At 36.7% G+C, this 25080-nt stretch overlaps 1 protein-coding gene across 1 annotated transcript; it reads right to left on the reverse strand.

Annotated features, from left to right (window-relative positions):
* Positions 1 to 840: 840 nt before the first annotated feature.
* cpt1a2b (carnitine palmitoyltransferase 1A2b) lies at positions 841 to 23472 on the reverse strand. Its single transcript, XM_059558176.1, has 19 exons — positions 23296 to 23472; positions 20519 to 20661; positions 20012 to 20151; positions 18418 to 18589; positions 16456 to 16557; positions 16154 to 16291; positions 15002 to 15079; positions 14796 to 14903; positions 14482 to 14569; positions 14175 to 14370; positions 10841 to 11029; positions 10667 to 10772; positions 10265 to 10381; positions 3865 to 4029; positions 3479 to 3607; positions 2965 to 3120; positions 2500 to 2613; positions 2327 to 2419; positions 841 to 1309 (listed from the first exon to the last, which is right to left on the reverse strand). Exons 2-19 carry the CDS (start codon positions 20657 to 20659, stop codon positions 1199 to 1201), a joined length of 2343 nt encoding a protein of 780 aa, XP_059414159.1. The 5' UTR covers positions 20660 to 20661; positions 23296 to 23472; the 3' UTR covers positions 841 to 1198.
* Between the last annotated feature and the right edge of the window lie 1608 nt (positions 23473 to 25080).

The raw sequence follows: 25080 nt of genomic DNA on the forward strand, positions 1-25080 counted from the left end.
TGCATTACTAAAACGGTGCTGTATTAACATCAGCTGTCTAAGCAAGCAGACTCATCAATACTCATTTGTAAACGAGGCTTCAACAGAGTTCATCAGAGTCTTTGTGTAAGTTGGTCCATTTAAAATCTGCAAAGAGATTCATGGAGCATGTGGTGTCATTCCTGAACCGGTGAATTTGAGCAGTTCATGCCTGTACAAGACACTTCGCCACATTTTTCTGTTTCAAGGATTGTCAGGTTAGCTTGGCCCTATGCAATTTCAGAGAACCCTGTGTTAGCCAAGCAAAAGACAGTAATAGGAATGGGAATGAAAAAGGTTAGCTTTTTCCCGGTACTGTAGACCTCTTTGGTAACAGAGAAACTAAATAATTTTAAGTAAATTTAGTGATATCTGACAACTAACAGCTTCCAGTCATCCATCATGGAGGAAGGATCCTCCTTGTCTGCAAATGAATCTCCTTTACAAATTCATTTACAAAATAAAGGGCAAAGCACAACACACATTACAAATTGCACTACAAGCACGGGGTATAACACTATCAGAAAAAAAGGTGAAAAAATGTTATCATTAAGGGTACAACAGCTTGTTACTGGAGCAGTACTTTATAACTTTATAACTTGTTTACCTCTAAAAGGTTGATAGCAGTACATTAAGGGTCGATATTACTACTCTTAATATTTTTATGTGTAGATAAGAAAGATGTCCCATACCCTAATGATAACAATTTTCGCATTTTTCATGGATTTTAATGGGCGCAACAGAAAAACATTTTTCATCCAAAGTACCAGAAATAACATTATTATTAAAGCTGACAATTTTTTTTTTGGGTGTAGTTTCAACCACAGTCTTTCTTCATAACCATACCCCTTAAAGACACATTGACAGATTTCAGCAAACTTAAACACACATGGTAGCTGAGTGGCCTGACATAGTTTTTCAGTTTAAAGAGCTGTCAATCAGACAGACAGATGTTATTCTTCAGCAGCACACCAATTGCAGTGATTTATGACTGGTATTCAGTAAAACAGGTGCAGCGGCAATTGGCAATCAAGAAACCCTGCCAGTTATTTTCAGCATTGATACAGATAGATCCACTATATCACAAACTCAAACCCAACAAACATATATGAATAAAATAGAAACTGCACAGATAATATTATAAATATGAACCTGTCTTCAAACAAACACACAGCAGGATTTATAACTGTTTGTCAGGGTCGGCTTTTGAGGCTTCCTTGAAGTCTGGGTTCAGCAGAGTCATAAGATCCATCATGGCTTCACTGATCTGAGACCCAAACTTATGAGAGTCCTATAAACAAGATAAAATGAACATTGCACTTTAATTTAATATGCTACATAATCATAGCATTATGAAATAAAATCACTTATCTTTCAAAACAGGACATCAAATGCCTGTTAAATATAAGAATAATAAAAATTGAAAGTTAAGCCTACCCTACAGTAACTGAACATACAATTTTTTTTTTTTTTTTTTGTACTTTACTTATTTAACCTCTTTATAAACATCACAATATGTCAGTGTATTAAAAATTATCTTGATGAAAGCCATTGTAATTGATCTAAAAGTGCAAGCATCATTTTAAGACTGTGTAGTGAGTAGTGGTCGACCGATATAGTTCTTTTGACAGCCGATGCTGATATCTTGGCAACAGGAAAGCCGATATTAGGCCGATATAATTTATTTATTATTATTATTAATATTTAAGAAATTTGAAATAATGACAATGGATTAAAAAATAAATGTGTAAAATAAACATCCTTTAGATGACAAAGCATTTTTCACAAATAAATAAATATTTAATAAAAATATATTTAAAAAGGATGGAACCACTGTAACCAACAGGGTACTTAGGATTCTGGGAAGTTTGTGTGCATTGGGAATCATATTTTTCCACTAACGCAAGAGCAACACTCATTTAACATGCAGCACATTTTTATTTCTATCATTAATAATATAAAAAGCAATTATTATAATACTTTCTGTATACATTAATTCCTTTGTTTAACCATTCTATCTGATTATTTGACAGACTTTTATCCGTATTAGACAGAACTGTTAACAATGACAGTGAACAAGAGGGAGAATATGAGCACTTTGTGCTCAGGCACTGCCGTTCTCAGTGCCGTCAAAATAATAATCTGGCGTTCCATCAAAACAAAAGTTCCGGCTCGAACACATCGGCCAAGCAGAAAAACTCATCGGCTGATACCGATATTTAAAAAATGCCAAATATCAGCCAATATATTGGCCATGGCGATATATCAGACGACCACTAGCAGTGAGGTAGGGTTATTTTGCTCTTACAGTCTCTGTGCAGGAGTGCTTGGAGGACACATGGAAGTTAATCATTTCCTCGCCCATAATGATGTAAGATACACCATAGCCATCATCAGCCACCTTACACAGGAACAAAACATGAACACAGTGAACGCATGAGCGATTCGTCCTGTTATTGCATGTATTGATTAAAAACTCACCGGACCAAAGCCTCCTCCCAACGAGATGAACTCAGGATGGTTGACCAAATCAAACAGCTCCATCTGTTGCACGGGGGTCTGAGAGGTGGAGAGACGCCAGGGCTCTGACAACACCTACAAGTCCCATACAGCCACACACACAAATTAACCAACAACTTCATGCACAAACATCCATTATGCCATAAATGCCCTTTACGTCGCACCTTAACATTTTAAACAAACAATTAGCTATGAATAAAATGAATGTTTATGCACTAGTTTAGTCAGAGAGCGATTAATTTTATTCTTTGAAGCTATAAAATTACTTCTTAAGATTGTTTGAAGACTCGTTGGTGATTTTTGAGAAATCAAAGATAGGATCGTTGAAGAAAGCATTTATGACATTTTTTGGGAGGGTTTATCAAGATGATCACATCCATGGCTGCACAAAATGATCCAGTCTCCCCATTACAGATAAACACTAACCTCTTTAAGGAAAGGAGACTCTACCCCCAGGTATTTTGAGACGACATACAGGCAAAAGAGGTGCCTGTCAATGCCAGATCCAGTCATGGCCAGGCGGTAAAGGTTCTGATGCTTCTCAGCAGCCTTTCGGAATAGCTTGCGGCAATGTTCTCTGTCCTATGAATAAAAATCAGGCAAAATTAACATGACAGTGCAAAGTAATAATGGAGGGCTATGGCATTAAATTTAATAAAATGAAGAACTCTATCAATGTATTCAAATAAAATAATAATTTTACAGCTTAAGTGTCCTTTTATTTTTAGGTTGTATTCTTCCACTGGTAATTATTGCAGTGCTTTCAGTAACAGAGACGGAAATAGAATTTCTGGATTTCAGCTAGCTGCAGTCACCTGAGGCATTCTGATAAAAATCAATGTCAAATGTACACTGCTGATAGGGTTTCAACAGTTCCTTCTTAAAAAAAGTCCCCAAAAGGTAGGAGGAAGAGTTTAAGAATTCATAGTATTTTCATAACCTCTCCTGCCTCCAGTGCAAGCACAAATTCACAGCTTTCATTGGAACAGGATCGTACAGTCTCAGTGCGACCCTCGCGAAACAGACGAGTCATGGAGGCTTCATAAGTCAGACAGAAAGTCCCTCTATCCTAAAAGTCAAAGAACAAATTAGATTGTGGTCTAGAATGTGACTTCCTGTGTAAATTACATTATATAATCTGTAGCAGTCATGCAAGCAGAATGAGAGTATGGACACATTATAAGAGACAAATAATAGGAAGTCCCATCCCAGCGCCAAAAAAATGGCCTATTATGAATGTTGACCTTTAATATGTGGGACTTTTCTCATGCAAACTTATGATCATCAATGCTTTTGCCTTGTCAAGATGATAAAGATGTGAAGTACCCTGTAGTAGGCCAGCTGCAAGGCCAGCTGCACGAAGGAATCTGGGCTCATTTTCATTTTCTTGATGCGGCCTTTTCCAAACTCTCTGAAGGGAAACACGTGAGAGTCCACATCATCAGCCAGTGCCTGCGCAACAGCAAGAGACTCGGACACCTGCTTCTGAACCTACAAATGACAGCGGAAAGAGGAGATCAGTGTGCCAGTGACTGGTGATTCATTTGGCCAGTGATTCATTTGGGGTCTTGAAGAACACTGGTGAATGTTGTATTAGTTATGACAACACTCACATGAAATCAAAAAAAACAGTTGGCAACGAGTCATGCACCGGAATCATGGATTAGCATGGAGGAAAATAGCAATCCTAGTTTTTATAGTTACCCATTCGCTTCTGTGGGGAAATGAAGAGAAATATCCTAAAGATTTTACATTTTTAGAAGGAAAAATACTCCTGAAGGTTTTATGCACTTATAAAAAAAATATTTTGCCAGTCAACTGAGTAAAAGAGCATCATAATACATGATGAACATCATGATACAAGACACACGTGGAATGTCAGCATGTGCACGACAGCAGAAGACTTTATTTCACAGATTTTATTTACAGGTACTATTATTAATAAAAAATAAATAAAAAAAAAACTTCCATCTGATGGGATTGCATTTTCCTATAGTAAAGCAAAGCAATTTGGTTCCCAACATTCTTTAAAATATATTTTTCTGTGTTCTGCAGAAGAAAGAAATGCACAGAGTTTTGGAACGACACGAGTGAATAAATTTTAACTTTTTTGTGGTGGAGTGTCCCTTTAAGAATACTTTGATAATGTGCTACAAGCAAAGACTAAGTACATTTTACAGATATTTTACATAGCATAAAAAACGAACTTTTGGGCACGTCATTAATATCATGCAAAACACAATTATTGCTTCTATTGTCAGGAATGCACACAAGGAAGTTGCCTTAAAAAAACAACTTTCTTATTTGCAAGTGACAGACCCTGAGAAAGGGCTGCAGGGTAAATCCTTGATTGAATTGATACATTTTCAGAGCTTGTACCTCAGTGAAGTGACAAAGTGCCATGCAGAGTTTTGTTAAATATTGCTGCAGCAATAATAATAATGTAGTAATTATAGTAATCATAAAAAAAATAAAAATAATGATTCAATTTCTAAATAAAAAAAGCAAATGACCTGCATACACACACACACACACACACACACACGAGTCAGTGCAACATTACTGAACCTTAAAAATATGAAACTCATATAAAGGTTTCCCTTCAATACGAGAACATCAGAGTACACTTGCTTAGATAAGATTGCCTGGCTGTGAACTGTACAAAAAATGTGTGTAACTCTTACGTGCTGCCCTGTATTCAGTGGTGTAGAAGTAGTTGTATTTAAGTATTTATTGGATGAATCTGTACCTTAGTTGTGTTTTTATATTTCTATCAACTTTTAACTCCACTGTATTTCCTAATTAAAATGCATACTTTTTCTCTGATACATTCCCCAAAGCATATTCGTTACTACAAATTAAGATGAAAGAGGAGACGACAAGAAAACAGGTTTCATGAATCAGTGGTCTGGCGCTCACAACTCCTAAAAAACACATTTGCTCGTGTGCAAACATTTCTCACACAACCACGGTTGTTTCCATTTTTCACTCAAGTCGAGGCTTGGTTATGTAATTTACAATATATCATATGCACTAATATCATCAGTGTTGTTTTAACGATGTGAGATCTGATATTATGGAGTTTATAAATCACAAAAACACCCAGAGAGAGTGCACACATACACCATGTGATGTAGGGTGCTTTCACACCTGACCCTTTTTTCACAAAATTCGAACCCATCGTTGAAGTAAAACAATTGAAAGTGGGTGGAAAATCTAATTGTGAAATAAATGCTTTCTCTTCAGAAATTGAATAAAGAGATGAGAAAAAAATAAATTAAATAAATAAATGCTTTCTCTAGTTTATGTTGGCCACAATTATTGGCACCCAATTATTGCAATGTCCTTTTCAGCTCTGAGTTTTCTAATGCCTGAAGAGTTTGGAGAACGCCAGACAAGAGATCAGAGAGCATTCCTTCATCCAGAATCTCTCCAGATCCTTCGGATTCACAGCTCCATGTTGGTGCTTCTCTTCAGTTCACTACACTCATTTTCTATAATGTTCATGTCAGAGGACTGGGACAGCCATGGCAGAAGTAGTGTTGCTTTCGTCAACGAAAATTATCAACAAACCTTTAATACATGACGAAAACGAGACGCAACGTAACGTAAATACTGATCATGTGACTATGACTATAATTAAATGTATAATGCAATATTGTTCATGGATCAAAACAAGACTAAATGTGGTCTATAAAATAAAAATTATGCTAAAATGTATCTTCATTTTCGTTGACCAAAACGAGATGAAACTAAATGTTATAACGTTATTTATATATCTCGTTTAGTCTTGTTATTATTATTATTTTGCAGTAATTCTGTTTCCCCACTCGGATTATTTAGAAGACGACAACAAACAAAGTTAAGTCTGACACAGAGAAAGCGACCAATGTGTGTACTTCTAAAATGTTTGGTTGGTAAAATAAATGTTGTAAATTCAAATCAGAGCATCTTTCGTGTCTGGAATGGATGCATTCTTGAGTCGACTGTCATGGCCAAAAATATCAGCACCCTTGGTAAATATGTAAAAGGAGGCTGTGAAAATTAATCTGCAATGTTAATCCTTTTGATATTTTATTTTAAAAATGGATATTAAGAATTTAAAATGGGGGGAAATATCATTATGAAAAGAATGTTTTTCTCAAATACACGATGGACACAATTATTGGCACCCTAGAAATTATTTTGAGTAAAATATTTCTGAAGTATATTCACAATTTTGAGCACTCCAGGGTGATTATGAACATGAAATTATCCAGCCATGGCTTACTGATTCACAGAAATATAAATAGGAGGGAAAACAAAACAAGTTCTCTTAAACATCCATCACAATGAGAAAAAAACTAAGTATATATTTCTGATGTGCAGCAAAAGATAATTGAGCTCCACAAATTAGTAAAGTGGCTTTAAAAAAAAAATTAGAGCAGTGAAAATTCGCAGGGCAATAATTACGAATGTTCAATCAACATAAAATTTTACGAAACTGCCTGGAATAGGACGTGTGTCTGTATCATCCTAATCCGTGGTGAGGAGGAGAGTTGAGTGGCTAAAGACTCTCCAAAGATCACAGCTAGAGAACTGCAGAAAATAGCTGAGTCTCAGGGTCAGAAAACCTTAAAGAAATGGTCAAACAGTAACATCATCAACACATGTTGTTTGGGAAGGTTTCAAGAAAAATTCTCCTAGCACATCCAAAAACAAACTCCAGCATATTCAGTTATCAGCCATGATTGGAACTTCAAATGGGACCAGCTTCTATGGTCAGATGAAACTAAAAATGAGCTTTGTAGCAGCAAACACTTAAGATGGGTTTGGTAAACACAGGGATAAAAAGTACCCCATGTGTACAATGAAATATACTGCTGTATTTTTAATGTTCTGGGCCTATATTTCTGCTGGAGGTCCTGGAGATCTTGTTCAGACAAATAGCATCTTTGATTCTATCAAATACCAACAGATAAAAAATCTAAAAGTAACTGTATCTGTTAGAAACCTTATAATGGGACATGTTTAGATCCTCCAACCGTAAAATAATCCAAACCCAAACCTCAAAAACAACACAAAAATGGGTCACTGGGCACAAAACCAAGCTTCTGCTATAGCCATTCCAGTCCTCTGACCTGAACCCTACGGAAAATAAGAGGAGTGAACTGAAGAGGAGAAGCACCAACAAGCTGAGGAAGCTGGGAATCTAAAGGGTCTGGAGTGATTCTGGATGAAGGAATGGTCTCTGATCTCTTGTCCTATAATGCCTTATTAGGCATTATAGTAGAACATTTAGAGCTGTTAAACTGTCAAATGAAGATTTCAAAAAGTATTGAATAAAAGGGTGCCATTAATTGTGGCCAATGTGTATTAGAGAAAAACATTTATTTCATAATTATATTTATTCCCATTTTAAATTATTATCCAATGAAAGGTTAGATTTTTGTGATTTTTTTTAAATAAAAGATCAAAAGGATTAACAATGCAGATTTTAATTTTCACAGTTTTCTTTGTTTATATTTACCAAGGGTAAATGCCATGACAGGAATAAGGTAGGGCTGCACGATTAATTGCACATGACTTTCATGCGTGTCTCGTCAGTAAAGCCGGTTCTGTGATTAGCAGGATGTCCATCACCTGCTTTCAAATGGAGTGGCACTTAATATACAGAGTCGTAATTCGCTGACAAGCTACAAAATATCGTGTTCATAACCGCATGCGATTCATCTGCGATTATGACGCGGTATTGCGTAGCTTGTCAGCGAACTATGGCTCTGTATAATAAGTGCCACGCCATTTGAAAGCAGGTGATGGATATTTAATACTTACTTATTGCCCTGGTGGTGGAATAAGAAAGTTAATTATTGCCCTGATGGTGGAAATGGGGAACTCTTTTCTTAAAGCCACTTCCTATTTTGTGAAGCTCAACAATCTTTTCTGTTCTGCTCCTTGTGATGGATGATTAAGGGAATTGGGCTTTTGTGCTCCTCAAATTTATAATCCTGTGGAACAGGAAGTCATGGCTGGACAATTTCATGCTCCTAGTCACCCTGGTGTGCTAAAACAATATATATGAATGGGAACATACTTCAGAGATATTTTACTAATAAGATTTTCTAGGGGTTGCCAATAAGTTTGGCCAACATGCATTGGAGAAAAACATTTATTAATTTTTTTAATGAAAGGACACTCTTTTGGACTGATTCACTGCGACACCCGCTGAGTGCCATTAAACAGCTTGAAATATCAAAGACAATTTTTCTACGACTAGTTTTGTCTGAAAGAAGGAAGTCATATACACCTAGGATGCCTTGAGGGTAAGTAATTGTTGGGTTGATTTAAATTTTTGGGTGAACTAACCCTTTAATGTTATCATCCTTCAGACATATGTAGCTGTGGAGTAGGGCTGTCAAAATTGCTCAAATATGACGTTTGAATATTCCCTCTAAAAAATACACGAATATTCGAACTATTCGAACATCTGGTTGCGCATGTTGTCAACGACGCGCATTACATCAATAACAGGACAAAATAATACAAAGAGACATAACTACTTGTATAGATAGTATATTTAAGTTTAAACATATATGACAACGTATTACCTACACAAAAACAAGGAAATCAACTAATTGCCAAGACTGCAGACCTCACGCTCTCTCACCCTCACGTTCTCTGCGCGTAATGGTTTAAATGAACAAACACATTTTTGTGCAAGCAATTTAAGGTTGCGACTGTTGTCCCAAATATAGCAGGCTTCATTCAGTGATTGAAACAAATATTATTAATATTAATTGAAGTTTTACAGCATATAGAACTGACATTGAATGCTCCGAGCGAGCTGTGCTGTGGTAAACATGGAACTTTTCCTTGACATGAAACGATAAATAATCAAACCTCGGATCCATTGCTTGACAGAACTCCCCGAAGCGTGCCCCATCCGCGATACTGATCGGTCTCATGTCCTTACAAATGAACGAAATTATTTTATCCGTTATGGCCTCTTGTCGTGTTGCAGACAAAGAGCTTGTGGCGGGCGATGCAAAGTAACGTTAAGTCTCAAGACGTGACTGTTTAGCTAGAGTTCCACACATTATGCCATGCTCATTTGGGTGCACATTTTTGAGATGTGACCTCATGTTGCTAGTGGTCGAATGGTATGTTAACTGTATCTTGAATAGTTTGCATACAACTTTATCTCGCGGGTCAACAATTTTACCTCACTTTCTCTGCTGCAGTCGAGTTGGGCTCTGCTCTCGCTGGCATCTTTCATGAAGACGCGTCAACTTTCAGCAGTGATGCTGTGCCAGACAGTGCGACTCCTGTGACCTGTCCCTGAACCCTCAGGCGCGCTAGCGTGCCCACTCGCAAAGCAGACAACCACGCCTCTACTACCGTGGGTGGTTTTTTCCAAATTATTTTTATATTCGAACATTAATTTTCACCTTCGAAATTCGTTTTTTAAACTATTCGAATACATATTCGAATTTAGAATATTCGTTGACAGCCCTACTGTGGAGTAACATAGAATCTGTAAATTAATCTTGAAAGTTGAGAGAAGGAAGAAGGAAGATGATGTTATTTGTGTGTGCATGTGTGTACATGCACGGTTTTGCAATCATCCTCAGATGTTATGCAGATTGCATAAAGAACCTGATGTGTGACATAACATCAGGGACATTCTAAGAATTGATGAGGAACACGGAAAGTGTACATCGAGAAAAGAGAAAGCTTTTCATCTTGCCTGCAGCGGTATGTTCCAGCTCAACCGTTGAGGAGGTGGTAAGGAGTGCTCAATCTCTCCCCTGCAGTTTCCATCTGCGGTGTAACCCAGATGAAATGTGTCTGTGGCCAGAGTGAACTAAGAGAGTGAAACACACAATGTGAAAAACATTCAACACAGACAAGACTCCTTACACTTTTAAGTATCTAGTATTTAGTATGTCTGGAGGCATGAATGGAATGTCTTTTGCAGAACACTGCTGTAGAGGACGTGAAAGTGGTCTAGGTCCTGAATAGAACACCTACAGACACAGACAACTGTATATTCTAAAGCCAGTGATGTCAATATTTTAAAGGACATGGGCAGTGGGTTGGTGACTAATATTGAATCTGGAACCATGACGTTTGAGACTCCCACACTTACCTCCCACAGGTGGGCCACTATAGGAGCATCGGCCCAAGAATGTTCTGCATTCAACCCATTCTTTCCATTCTTATACACCACGACAGAAAATGACTTATCAAACCATCTGAGGGAAGGAGGACAGAAGTTAAGCAATGTCCTGGACATTGTAAACAAGTTATGCTGCTCTCCCACCTGTCATAGCATTTTCCGTGAAGGAGGGATTTTGCATAGCGGTCCAAGTTCACGGAGGGATTTTCCCCCATCATGCCTTCTTCCTGATCATCTAGCGTGACAAAGAAGGCCGCTTTCTCAATGCAGTCCAGTGACCGCTTGTTAACTCCAGAGCTGAAGAACTGCTTTCTCACTTGAGCCCAAGGTGTCCTGACAGGACAGAAATAAAGAAAAACAGTCACATTAAAGAGGTCATATGATGTGATCAAAATTTTCTTTACTCTTTTTCTTTTTCTCGCTTACAAGCTCTTGGTGCATATTGAAGATCCGTAAAGTTGCAAAGACTAAAGTCTCAAATCAAAAGACTTGTCCACACCCTCCAAAAACGCCTCATTCTAACATGCCCCCACATGTCTACATCACTGTGTGGGATGATTTGCATAACACCGCCCAAATGTTCACGCAAAGAATGAAGGCGTAACTTTTATTCTCTCTGTTGCTGCCGGCGCCATGTTGTGGAGACACTGTGTTTCATTGTGAAAGCGAAAAAACTTTGTTTTGCCTTACAAAAGAGGACACAACTAGAAATCAGTGATTAAGTTGTATATACAACACTGTTCCAGAACAGTTCAAACCAAATATTCATATGTGTGTAACGCATTTTACGGAGGACGAAGACTGTTTCCTGTGAGAGTAGCCTACAATGCGTCTGTGCTCAAAGGCTATTTCTATAAAGTCAGGCAAGTCCAACTTTGCAAGGACGTTTTGCCACTGATGATTCAAACGTGAGTTTTAAGCAGTGTAGAGTAGGCTTGTTGTTTGTTGTTTCTTCGATCACAAATGCAGACATAGTTTTATGTTTACGCAGTGCTATACTCAATGCGTAAAAACCCAATATAAGTTGTTATAATCAGTAATTATCAGTAAGTCCCCAATGGATGCAACTAATGCCTCATTTGTAATGGGTTTTATTGGTTTGTCTCGTGGCGCCGGTCAGCACACACCTCGCTTTTCAGAACGATTCGTTTTTTAAAAATCGATGTGTTTCAGAAAGGCAGTACATGAAGGAGCAACAATAATGTACAGTATGTGGAAAATAATGTGGTTTTTGGACCTTAAACCACATACATGCATTGCATTACACCAAATAAACAAACTTCATGTTCTTTATAGCAACCTCATAACGCCCCTTTAAAGCATTTTTATTGAGTCGTCAAAGACAACATGCACTTATAACTGATAAGGAAAAACTTCCTTGAAGACATCTTAGTGAGATCTTAAGCGGGAAGAATCTTGAGAATGTCAGTTAAGGTAATATTTGGTTTTGAATCAGGAAGAACATGCATTTCCCCATGCTTTTATTCTATTGTTGGTTTACTGTAAAGGTCCTAAAGTATGAATAAAAAATATTTTAACTAATATGATTTTTTCTGACTCTGTCTGATCATTTGGAAAACATCTGCTTTGTATCAGTCTGAAGTAAACTTGGAATATATTCATATCATATAAAAAAATAAGTTTAGCTCACTATTCTATCAGTTGAGTCCCAGGAACAAAAGCTATATATAAAAAAAATATATATTGTAAAGTAAATAATTAATTTCAAAACGACAGATTTAAAATAGCTGCTTTTAATCTCTGTAATTATTTATTTATATAATATCTTCACCATGAAATTTTCTCAGATTGATACTTGTCATGTTTCATATTACGTTCAAGTAAGTGTAGCATCATGTATGACCATTGACAAATGTACATAAGCCAATACTTTATTTGAAAAGTACTTCTTTAGCAGGAGTGTCAGTTTGTAAACAAATACCATCACAACTGTAGAATGACTCATATTTTATCTAGGTCACAATTAGTAATGTATTAATATAATCATTACAAGCTTAGACAGCTCCCACTGAGAGTCTTTTAACTGAATAACAGATTGTGCCTTTTCAAAAAAAAATTAAAGACAGATACTGTATATAAGGTATAGATCCTGACAGTCAAAACACAAACAAGCACTGCTTTATGTTTGCATTGTTTATCTCTAGTCTGAGATTCATAGAGGTGATGTGATGTTAAACTCTCAGACGATCAGCACTATATATAGCAGTTACAGACGAACTCAGAATCAAAGCGTGAAAGAAAATGCAGAAAGCATAAAACTTGCATTGCAACTATTGTTTCTTGCATTGAAGCAAATGTCATTTAATGTATAATGTAGTAAACAACATCCTCGCATTTCCTGTCTCAGCATGATACCCAGTGCTTGCCCAGATTTTGTCATCTGATAAATTTGCAACGTGCATAGAACTTTAAGACAAAAAGCAAAAGTATAAAATGGACTTAAGCATGGGGTGGGGGGCTGATCTTTTCATTTTTGTCTTGCTGCCAAAGTTGCTATATAGATGTAGTATCTGTATAGCTGAATTTAGAGGGTCTGTGAAGCAGTGCTTTGTGTTCCTTGCACAAAGCACAGACCCTCTTTTCAGTACATTCCAGCACTTTCTCTGGATGATGGATTGAGCTTTCATGAGCAAGATGGATAATGTATTATATTCAAAAGATACTCTATCCATTTTATCTTTTAAAATGTAATTGGGGGGATGATGGAGAAAGGTCCATTCGAGAATGGAGACAGACAGAATGCAAGTGTGCTTATGTAATGTATAAACAGAAGTTGGTATGGTAATTGATGGTAATTGGTGTCCGAAAACATTGGTGTTTGTCCTGGAGAATATTCATTATTATTCATTATTCTCCAGTTATTACAGTTTTACTATGCGAAATGATATGGAACTGTAATACGGTCAGGAGAGCTGCCTAATTAGATTGTTAGAGATACAAATAAAGATACAAATATTGGCTGTTACATGGAAATTTTAATTTGTAATGTCATAATTGTAAAGTTCTGACAATTTACATATGTAATCATTGCATAAGGCTATGAATTAATAAGCGTTTATTGATAAAAACTATTTAATGTCTTAATTTACAGTAGCATGAACCATGAGTAGTCGAGTAACTCAAGTATTTTTTAAATGAAAAAATTGACTAGCAGAAATCAATAGTCGTGCCACCCCTAATGAGCATAGTGAAATATTTTTAAAATGTGAAAACACAAAACTGTTGATAACATTATTAATATATATTATATCATGTGCCATCATTGAAACCATGTATTAAAAATCCACAGAGTCTCAAAAACTCTCTAGGTTTTGTTGTCTAATAAGCAATCAGGAATGCATGGATGTCAGAATATGTGCAAATACATATATTCGCTGGGTACCTGTGCTTGACATAAAATCCAATAACACCCTCTTCTGGACAGCAAACACAGACATAGATTTTCTAAGAATCTGACCTGTTTCCTGCTGTCAGTGCCCCTAGTTTTTCCTCTCCTGGAGAAGGAAGTGAAGGGTCATCCAAGATCCTTTGAATCTGATACTGGATCTCTCTGGGTGACAGCAGGCGTCCTGCTCGGTAAACCCATAACCTGAAATACCGGCCCCTGTGGTACACGGCGACAAACTCACTGTCCTGCCAATGCTGCAGCACATCTGAAAGATCACAAGACCACATCAATGACATAAGATCACTTTTTTATGTGTATTTGTTTCTCTCTGAGTGTGTGTGTGTGTGTGTGTGTGTGTGTGTGTGTGTGTGTGTACCGGTCTCCTCTCCAGGCGTGCGTGTGGTGTTGAACATGCGTTCACACTGAGCTGCACACAGCGGTATGACTGTACCAGGAATACGACTCTAGGTGAACCAGAGTACAGGATCTCAAAGACTTGCAGCAAAACGGTTCAAAATATTCTCAGTTGAACAATACAAGAGTATGACAGTGTTGCTGTGTTTACAACTGGTTTATACTTCATATTTTGTATACATATAGGCAGTTAACCAATAACAAAATTATTCAATCAGCCATGGATGCCACAATCATGACAAAAAAACACAACCTAAAAACAAAGTTGTCACATACAGGATTGAGCTCCTCTCGGTTGACTTTGCGGCGGTATAGAAACAGCGCTGTGATAGTATTTCCTGCTCGAGCTGCCTGATTAGCCGTGGGTGTCACATACAGAAAATCCTGTGCATAACCAAACACAGGGTGAGATTTTCCTTTTTTTGCTTTCATAGCATTAGATTACTGAAAGTGAAAATGAGTCATGGTGTAGGCTCACATACCATGCCATAATAGTTACTATTGACCATAATGGGACTCCGGCTCCGGAGATAAACATACTCTTCCCACCAGTCACTAACCTGGATGATACAATAAAATAATTGACATTCTGACACAAATGTCCATAAAAAACAAAATAACGCTATTACAAATTAAAGATCTCCGAAGGTTCATAATTTCGCTGTGTTGATCTGATACACACACACCATTAACATGATCATACAGTCGGCTATGAGATTATTAGAACACTGCTTTAAAAAAATGCTTGAAGAGGCTATTAAAGGGCTGTTATTCAACAGAATGCTGGGATATCTATTGCAACACATTTAAAATGTCAAGTCGATTTAAAATGAGCTCTTCAGATCACACAAGCAAATTATTGCCAGTTTAATGAAGTCGTTTTTAAAGAATGGCTTAACCAAAAATGAAGATTTCCTGAAAATGTACTCACCCTTGGGCCATTCAAGCTGCAGATGAGTTTGTTTCTCAATCGAAAAAAAAAATTTGAAATGAAATTTAGCATTACATCACCTGCTCACCAATAGACCTTCTCCAGTGAATGGGTGCCATCAGAATGAGAGTTAAACACCTGATAAAAACATCACAAATATCCACAAGTAATCCATACAACTCTAATCAATCAATTAACCTCTAGTGAAGTTACAAACGGAGTGTATCCGCCAAGTTAATTAATGGACTGGAGATGTGTGGATTGCTTAAATGTTTCATTCTGACGGCACCCATTCACTCAAGAGGATCCATTAATGAGCAAATTATGTAATGTTACATTTCTCCAAATCTGTCCTGATCAAGAAACAAACTCATATACAGTCGTGGCCACAAGTTTTCAGAGTTACATAAATATTAGTTTTCAAAAAGTTTGCTGCGAAACTGCTTTTAGATCTTGGTTTCAGTTGTTTCTGTGATGTACTGAAATATAATTACAAGCACTTCATAGGTTTCAAAGGCTTTTATTGACAATTACATGACATTTATGCAAAGAGTCAGTATTTGCAGTGTTGGCTCTTTTTCAGGACCTCTGCAATTTGACTTGGCATGCTCTCAATCAACTTCATTTTTATCAATTATCATTTATCAAATTTACTTGATTTTAAAGACCAGAAAATAATTGTCCAGAATTGTTCAGTACTTACATAGTTTGTTGCCCACAGTGCTTTAAGTTTGAGGTATTTTTGTAGGCGGTTACCCAGACTTTTCTCAAACTCAGCCGCCAGTCTTGTCATTCGCTGAAAACCAGCCTCATCTAGCAGTGGCTTCACGGACTCAAGATACTGAAATAGAGAGAACGGTTGAGATAGCTTTCACTGGAATCCAAACCTCTAAGAACCCAGCCAATTGTTATTATCACTTTTGTTTTTTCATCACTCACTTCCCAGCAAACACAGACTCGTGCACATTATGTGCATACAATTGAATTTACATTGCACTGACTCACTCTTTCCAGTGTGTCTTTAATGGAAGGTACAGGCAGGTGTGGTAAAGATGTCTGATAGCTGTAGAGTAATGGCTTTCTACTTGACAGCAACCTAACTAGGGTCTGACATGGAAAACAAGAGAGAGAAACAGTCAAATCAAAAAAGATACAGGGTAAATATTCCACATCTAATTATCATGTATGTTTGCTTTTATGCCTTGAACACTTCAACATTCGGACTTCAGTGATGTATTGAAAAGTGCTGTCGGAAATTGTTCTTATTTGTATCATCGTCGTTATATGATCTAGCCAGCTAATACAGATGAGGATTTGTTATAATTGCAAGTGTGTCTTGTCATAGACTAGTAGTGAATATATTAAAATAAGAAAAAAATTTTTACACTAAAGGGTTTTTCACACTTGAAATGGTTAGCCCATTGATGAATCTGTGATAGTTAAAAAGAGTGCGGAACATAACAGTTTGATTTGTCAGTCTATTAGCATGAAGGTTAATATTATTAAACTGGAAACAAAAATCTGCCTTACATAAAGTTGATGAGAGATGTAGAGGCATTTAGAGCTAGAGCAAATCAGATTCTCCTTAAAAAAATATATGTTTGTAATATATAAAAAAGAAAAAATTGGCAACCTTTCCTAGATTACTTTAATGATATAAATTCTACTTTAAATAATTAATGTGATCCCTTAAAACAAGTGATTATTTAATCTAAGAAGAGGATTAGACTAATATCTGTGGTATGTATTAGTCTAATACCCCCCCCCCCCCACACACACACACAAAAATTATTATGGAATAATACGGTATATATTATTCCCCCCATATTCTGTATTGTCTATTTTCAATTATAACCAACCAGTGATGGTGACTGTTGTAAGAATTTTTGAACCTGCAATGCAAAATGCTTCCTGTTTGGGAGAGTTGTGGCCTAGTGGTTAGAGAGTATGACTGCAAACCCTAGGGTTGTGGGTTTGAGTCTCGGGCCAGCTATACCATGACTGAAGGCACCGAACCCCTAACTGCTCCCTGAAGCAGAAATGGCTGCCCACTGCTCCGGGTGTGTGTTCACAGTGTGTGTGTGTGTTCACAGTGTGTGTGTGTGTTCACTGTGTGTGTGTGTGTTCACTGTGTGTGTGTGTGTTCACTGTGTGTGTGTGTGTTCACTGTGTGTGTGTGTGTTTACTGTGTGTGTGTGTGTGTGCACTTTGGATGGGTTAAATTCAGACCATGCATTCTGAGTATGGGTCACCATACTTTGCTGAATGTCGCAGCACTTATACCGTTATATACCGTTCTCAAGAAAAGTTTGAATAAATAAAGCAAACAAACAAAAAAAGAAGGTTAACCCTGGGTCATTTTAAACACTGGGTAAACTGAATCCAGGGTTATATTGTTTCATATTTCACACTGCTCATAATTCTCTTGTGGTTAACAACTGGTCCTGGGTAATTGTCAGCTGATGTTTTATGTACATTCATAATGCCTGGGTTAATGGAATGCCCTTATTTGCATTAACAGTGTGTTTGTGAATTTACAATTGTCATGGAATTGTATTATATACTATTTTGATCAATTTTAAAATGTCATTCATTTCAAATTTTTCAGCAGTCATTACTCCAGTGTCACATGATCATTCAGAAATCAGTCTAATCTGCTGATTTAGTGCTTAACCCTCTCAAGGCAGGCGTTGCTGATTTGCAACAGTTAAAAACTAAAAACCTTATTACTCCAGATACATAAAATATGTACTAAAAACTTTACTAAAGGTTACTAAAGTTACTAAGTTACTAAAACTTAATTTAAGCCTGAGAGGGTTAAAGAAACATTTTAGTGTTGAGTGTTTTACAGCTTGTAAAAAAATTTTTTTTTAAATGTTGGCAGGGAAAGTCCAAATTTGAACTGGCAAGAAGATGAATCCCTATATTGCTATTGTTTAAAGAGCTTAGTTTTTTTAGGGTACTAACCGCCCAGACTTTGGTCTTGGTAGAAATACTTCCGTGCAGCTCAAACATCCATCGGTGGTATGACAGGAGAAGCTTTAGGCAGAACCTCAGAGCCAGAATGAGAGACAACCAGAGCAGAGTACTGAACAGCAGCACTGACAGGACCTTCTGACCCTGAGCACTCAATGACAGACTGACAAGAGAGAAACACAGAGGAGAAAATCTGCATAATCTATTCCAGGTTAATACTGGGCAGGTTAATCGTTCTATCAAAACATTCTACACAACTCCTTGTTCAAGCTCTTGTTCTGTCCAGGCTGGGCTATTGCAAGGTCTTGGCAGGTCTTCCAGCCAGTTTTATCAAACCTATCCAACTAATCCATAATGCAACAGCAAGATTAGTCTTTTACAAGCCGAAAAGAGCATGTCACACATGTTAATTTGCACTGGGTCACAATAGCCGCTGGCATACAATTCAAGGCATTGATGTTTGCCTACAAAACAACCATTGGCTCTACACCCCTTTACCCAAATTTACTTCTTCAGACTTATGTACCCCTCCAGAAGCTTGCTTTGTGCAAGTGAATGGCGCATTATAGTGCCCATCCAAAAAAGACACACTTTCACAAAAGTCACTTTCACAGACTTTTACCTTAACTGTTCCCTGCTGGTGGAATGACCTGCCCATCTCGATCATCTTGTTCTTTAGCCACATCACTTACATCTACACCTGACCCTCTAATATTAGCTCTTTCTACTCTATTTCTTATTCAATCTACTTGTCATAATTTTAATTTATTATATTAAATAAATAAAAACAAAACCTTGCTATGTGTGCTGTGTTAGACTAACCAGGACTTGTCACTGCACTTATATAATGTAGATCTTCTTTTGTTTGTTTGATTGGTTCTATCGTCCTCTTTTATAAGTCGCTTTGGATAAAAGCGACTGCTGAATGACTAAATGTAAATTTAAACATTACGGACACATGAAACATCGACTACACCAACAAAGGACTGCTATACAAATTAAAGACACAGGTGAGACGTGAATAATCGTTTACACGATTAAACCATAAATAATATCTCTCTATTGTTACTCCTAAAGAACAATGAATTTAATCTGAGAAAAAAAAATGGGGACAATGAATCTTTCGGAGTTTCATAAAAGACCTCTATCTAATGTGTCACAAGATTTCCCAAGACACCACACTATAAAAAAAATAAATCAATGAAATCAATGAATAAATTATGTCTCCTATTTATTTTAAAGTTCTATACTATTGCTTTGGGTTTTATACTCTTGCTGTAACAATGCTCTTATTTGTCAGTTCTCCTAAAAATAAAATGGGAGAATCTAATAATTAAAAGAAATGTATATTATGAACTCCAACAAATGGGAATAAAATACTTTTGTATCAGTTGTATCAGTTTACAAAAGGAGTTTTAGGAAATTGTTATTTAAAAGTCCATTCAATATTTAATAAATAAAAAATCATTATCGTCATAAGAAAAAAAAAGTGCTTAATTTCTCCAGTTTAAATTTTCCCATGAAACTATTAACCTTTTAGAAGAAGTCTAGATGAAGTCTGTTGAAGGGTAAAAGGAAGTGTTACCTAAGGGGGAGGTGCTCCCGAATCTTAGCAATGAGGCCCATGGATGGATCAGACTGCATGTACATAGTGGCCAGGATTGCTATAACAACAAAAAGCCAAGAGGAGGGGCTCGCCGGGTATACACCTTTAATGACTCCGTTCTGTTCATGAGTAAGTGAAAAGTATTAATGCAACCTATGTACACAAACACATGCATCACACATGTCACAGAAAAGCTATTGAACAAAACATTTTAGTGCAAAACACTGGAACAGAAGTTACCAAGGATTTTCTAGATTTTAACACTTACAAATAATGCAAACTGCCATAAGAAAAGAATGCATTACTTAAGTAACAAACATCCTGTATTTATATTTCATAATGTTTTCATGCACACTCCTAACATTCCTATGAGATTTACCTATTTATATAAAAAAAGACACCAGATTACAAAAATACAGGACAAAAACTAATGAGTTTCTATGAATTACATGACTTATTTTTTCCACACATATTCGAGTCACTGACCTTAATCCTACTTATGCGTTTCTTCCAGGATCTCAGTCCAGAGAGGTAGATTTGATTGAGGGCCTGATAGGACAGATGTAGATCGATCCCCTCAGGAGTGATGGTGAACTGAAACGCTACTGCCTGATGAGCCTCTGCCATCACTATAGATTTAACACAGTCTTCACATTAAAACAACACAATGGATCACAGAAATATAGAAAGCAATATATATCACTTGCTCGTGGGATCTGGTTTCGATATAGTATAGTTGCTTAACAAAACACTAAAGCAAATGCACAACATCTGAGGTGCAGGTCAAAGATAACAAACTGCATAAAGGAGATATGACCTCATAGTCCTTGAAAGTGAGTGTGTAGTCAGATCTACTTTATTCAATATAGTATACAATATAAATGTTTCATCAAATTTTGTTCTGTTTTATTGTAACTGTTCCAACCTTTCATTAAAACTAATGTTGCAAATCCGAGAGGGACTGAATTAAATCTGGACACTCAATGTCAGGAAGCTCACAGAAGGAAACTGCTGTCAATATACCAGTCGCACCTAGTAAACAAATGTAAAAGTGCTAGATGTGGCAATGCAGGGCAAATGTCATGATCTGAGTCTACAACTAATACATCAATGCCCCCTAGTGCTGTATTTATATAAACAACCCTTAAAATTAGTCATACAGCTATTTACAGCATAAATACCATCATGCTGGAAGCCTTTTGGTCATGTGTGTGTCTATATATATTATTCCAAGAAATCAATGCCATAATTTTAAAAGAACAAAAACGAAAGAGAATCTGATCAGCCAGGGCCAAGCGACTCAGTCTTACATAAAATGATGTGTTCACACCAAGCTGGAGTGAACAGGTCATCAGTAAGAGCAGATCAGCTGTAACTAAAAGTTTGTTGCATTGGGCTCTATCACTCATCCTTTACAACTGATGAAGTAAAGCCTATTAATCCAAAAATGAGCATTTTAGTGTTTATTGAGAATGTGTCTTATGAGTATAAGATTGTATTCTGATATTTAATAAAAACAGAAGAGAAAGCACATACTCACACAAACACATGCCCACTCTTTCGAAACCATGAACTTACCTGGAAGGGTTTCATTGTTATACAGTAACTAAATTTGTCAACCACATAAAGTCTGAAATATTATTTAACTGTTTGTATTTAATTGCCAGCTGTTTAAAAAACTTACCAAAAGGCAAGAACATTTATTTCAGTCCGAAAACGTTTACAATGTCATTTCTGAACGCATTTAAAACAATAATTCATGATTAATATGAATTAAGATTCCAAAAAGTTTTTAAAGGAGATTAATTCTAAAAGAAAGATGGGCAAAAAAAAAAAAAAGAAAAAGTAAAAAATTCTGAGCTGAGAGACAGGAGAGGGGGAAAACAAGTAAAGACAAAGACATTATCCACCATTATAGCATAGACTGGCACTGGAGGAAAAAGCCTCGGGTTTTGTTAATCGTTAAACATGGATTTCATAGGAAATGTGGCAAAAGATTGAATGCGGTTAAACTGGTAAAACGTGTTAGTAACGAAGCAGGAATACCATCGCGCAGTCGTTTACTCTCGAGCAAGCCTCTGCAGATTGTCCAACTCTAAACAAAACACGAGACCACTCGGGAATGCCGTGAAGTAATCTTTAGGTGTGCCTTCATTTTTAACTTATGAGGTGAACCTGAAATGTCCAGAACAATTATTTTTTCCGCTCAAACGGCGAAGAGTTTTGGTTTATATATTGCATGTGTACAGCAACAAGTATGAATAAGAAAAAAAACTGTCCTAATTTGTGTCCTATTCCCAAAACATTGCATCTTCCCACTTAGGGCGGGTTTGACCTCGTTACTATGGATGATGTTAGCTATGGATGATACTTACTAACTATGCACACACAGTGATTGGCTGATAGTCTCTGTCGGAGTTTTATTCAGGTTTAAAAATAATAATAATAATTGCCGCATTCAAATAAAGATTTTAAAATGCAGACTTATTGTCAGCCTCTTACATGTCCTATGCTTCTCAAAAACAATTTGTGGATATGCATACTTTTAATTAACAGAGTAGAATAGTCATGGCTGATAGTAGTACATGCGAACGAACAATAAATAAATAAATAACCTGGATGCAACTGGTTAATGAAAACAATGATATAGTAAAGGAAAGTTTGGAGTTGGGGTAACCTGCAAAACCAAGGGTGATACCTTTTTAAAAGGTCATTATGATCAAATGTGTCTAAAATGTTTCCGTTCAGAGGCACATTGGCAACAGCCATTTTAGGATAGTTTGTGGTTTGGTTTTAGTGACTTACGAGTCCTCTTCACTAACGTTACTCCTAAGGTTTCACAGATTTAGGAGCTGGTTTAGTGTTAAAACGGTTTGTGAAATATTTTGTAGCAAAAAATTTAATTTAGGATTGACGCCCATTATTTTTAAGATTTTCTCCTAAATCTGAGAGTTATGAGCAACTTTTAGCCTTAAAATATCTTGTGAATACGGGCCCAGGCTTTTATATATAGACGTTTTGTGAAATGAAGAGGCTGCAGTTTAAATCAACGTTGAACTGACTGTATTAAACAAAACAACAGCCAGTAAAGTTTCTCAGCTCTCCACCCCTTTCAACAATCCAGAATATTCCTGAACGCTAGTCACTAGTGACACGACACAACACGCAAAAAAAATGCTGGTAACAAATAAAAAAGCTCTTCGAACCAAGACAAATTTGTATTTCGGTTTTATGCCAAACATGACATGTCTGAAAATTCATACCTGCAAGTTTGAATGGTAGGTCGGGAACAAGTAAAACTGAAATCGGTTTTTGACAGATGTAAACTTTACGTTCTCCACCCCTTCACTTCCAGCGAGCAACACATACCTGAGGTAGTCTGTGTATTACCTAACACACACACACACACACACACACACACACACACACACACACACACACACACACACACAACCTACATACGTAATGACATCACACGCAGGAGTTGCCTTATAGTCGAGCACAAAGAATTTATGACTTTTTAAAATTTCCCTCTGCCAGCGAAGACTTTTAACTCTTTCATCAAAGCTTTTTCGACAAGTTATATGCACTTTTTTTAAAAAGCACACGTTTGTTTTAATGAGAGAAAAAACAATTATGCCGCTACTTTTATTGGATGGAGTGTGCTACATGACAGATGATGATCAATGCAATCAGACACATTCCCTTTGGGAGATTTTATCAATCTCCTTTTATAAAATGTGATTTGAACTTTTTTGCTGAAAGATAATTATTTTTATTTTTCGCAGTAACCTTATTGTTAATTGCTTTCTGTTTTCACATGGTATGTATATATCACTTTCCAAATTCATCTCCATTTCTATATTTATATAAACAAATTATGTTACCACAAAAATTAAATGGGGAGCAAGGTAATTAGGAAATATAATGGCACATATTTTAATTTTTATATTGTTTATTGTTCTTTATCACAGGCAATAATAATAGTGCACTTTCTTTTTTTTATTATAACACAAGACATTTATTTTCTTGCCATTTTCCCCTCCATTTTACGGCTTACATTTCTTATGAAAAAAAGTTCCTACTGTGTGCAACGGGGAAGAAAGAGTACAGCTTTACAATCTTTAGAGGAGTATTCAGTAATGACGACAGAGATAATCACTAATCATCAGGTGAATATAGAATGAATAAAGAATGAAGATATGAGTAATATTTTCTGTTTACAATGAACAGAGATGAGGGAGGGGGAGCATACATTGGGGCAGGCAGGGTGTATGTATATAATGAGAGAAGAGGGAAAGGGATGGTCTAAAGTATAATTTTATGATTGGGATGCAAGAGCAGGATGAGGTATATAATGTATGGTAAATAAGTGAAGACTAACGATACATATGAAATGTGATACGTGTGCTGTAAGTGTGAGGCGAGTATCAAAAACAGAATATCATTCAGTGCATTATGTGAAAGGGAGGAGGAGGAGAGGATGGACACGTAGAGCAGGAGAGTGTCATGAACACAGAGAAAGCATGTGGGGTGTATTTCACATTCACTCAGAGCTGGTGTCCAGTCTGTTTTTGCACTTTCCAGACTTACCCTGCCTGAGAACTAACAGAATTGAATATAGAACGTCTTCAGGGTTTTGCTCTGGCATTTCCTCTGCCTCTGCGAGTGACCGGCATGTTTGAGAGCACACGTGCTGAACGTTTTGTACATGTGGATTTAAGGCATTTGGAGTGTACTAAAATAAGAATGTACCCCGTATTATATCTAATGAACAATGTTTCTAAACATTCAAGACTAGTGAAATATATTCAATGTGCTATTGAAAAACCAATTCAGGATGATGCAAGAGCTGCTTGATGACTGAACTGAACTGCTATTTTTGGGCAGGAGTGTATGTGATGGCTGCAGGATAGTGACAGAGGGAGGACCAGAGCAAAATCTTGCTTTGCATTCAGTGCTCCTTGCATCAGGAAAAGAGTGAACTGGAGAGAGGAAGAGAGAGAGATGAGCATTACGGTCAGATTCTGGGCTTAAGGGCAGAGGCT

The sequence above is a fragment of the Carassius carassius genome, chromosome 9 (genome assembly GCF_963082965.1).
Source record: "Carassius carassius chromosome 9, fCarCar2.1, whole genome shotgun sequence".
Taxonomy (NCBI): domain Eukaryota; kingdom Metazoa; phylum Chordata; class Actinopteri; order Cypriniformes; family Cyprinidae; genus Carassius; species Carassius carassius.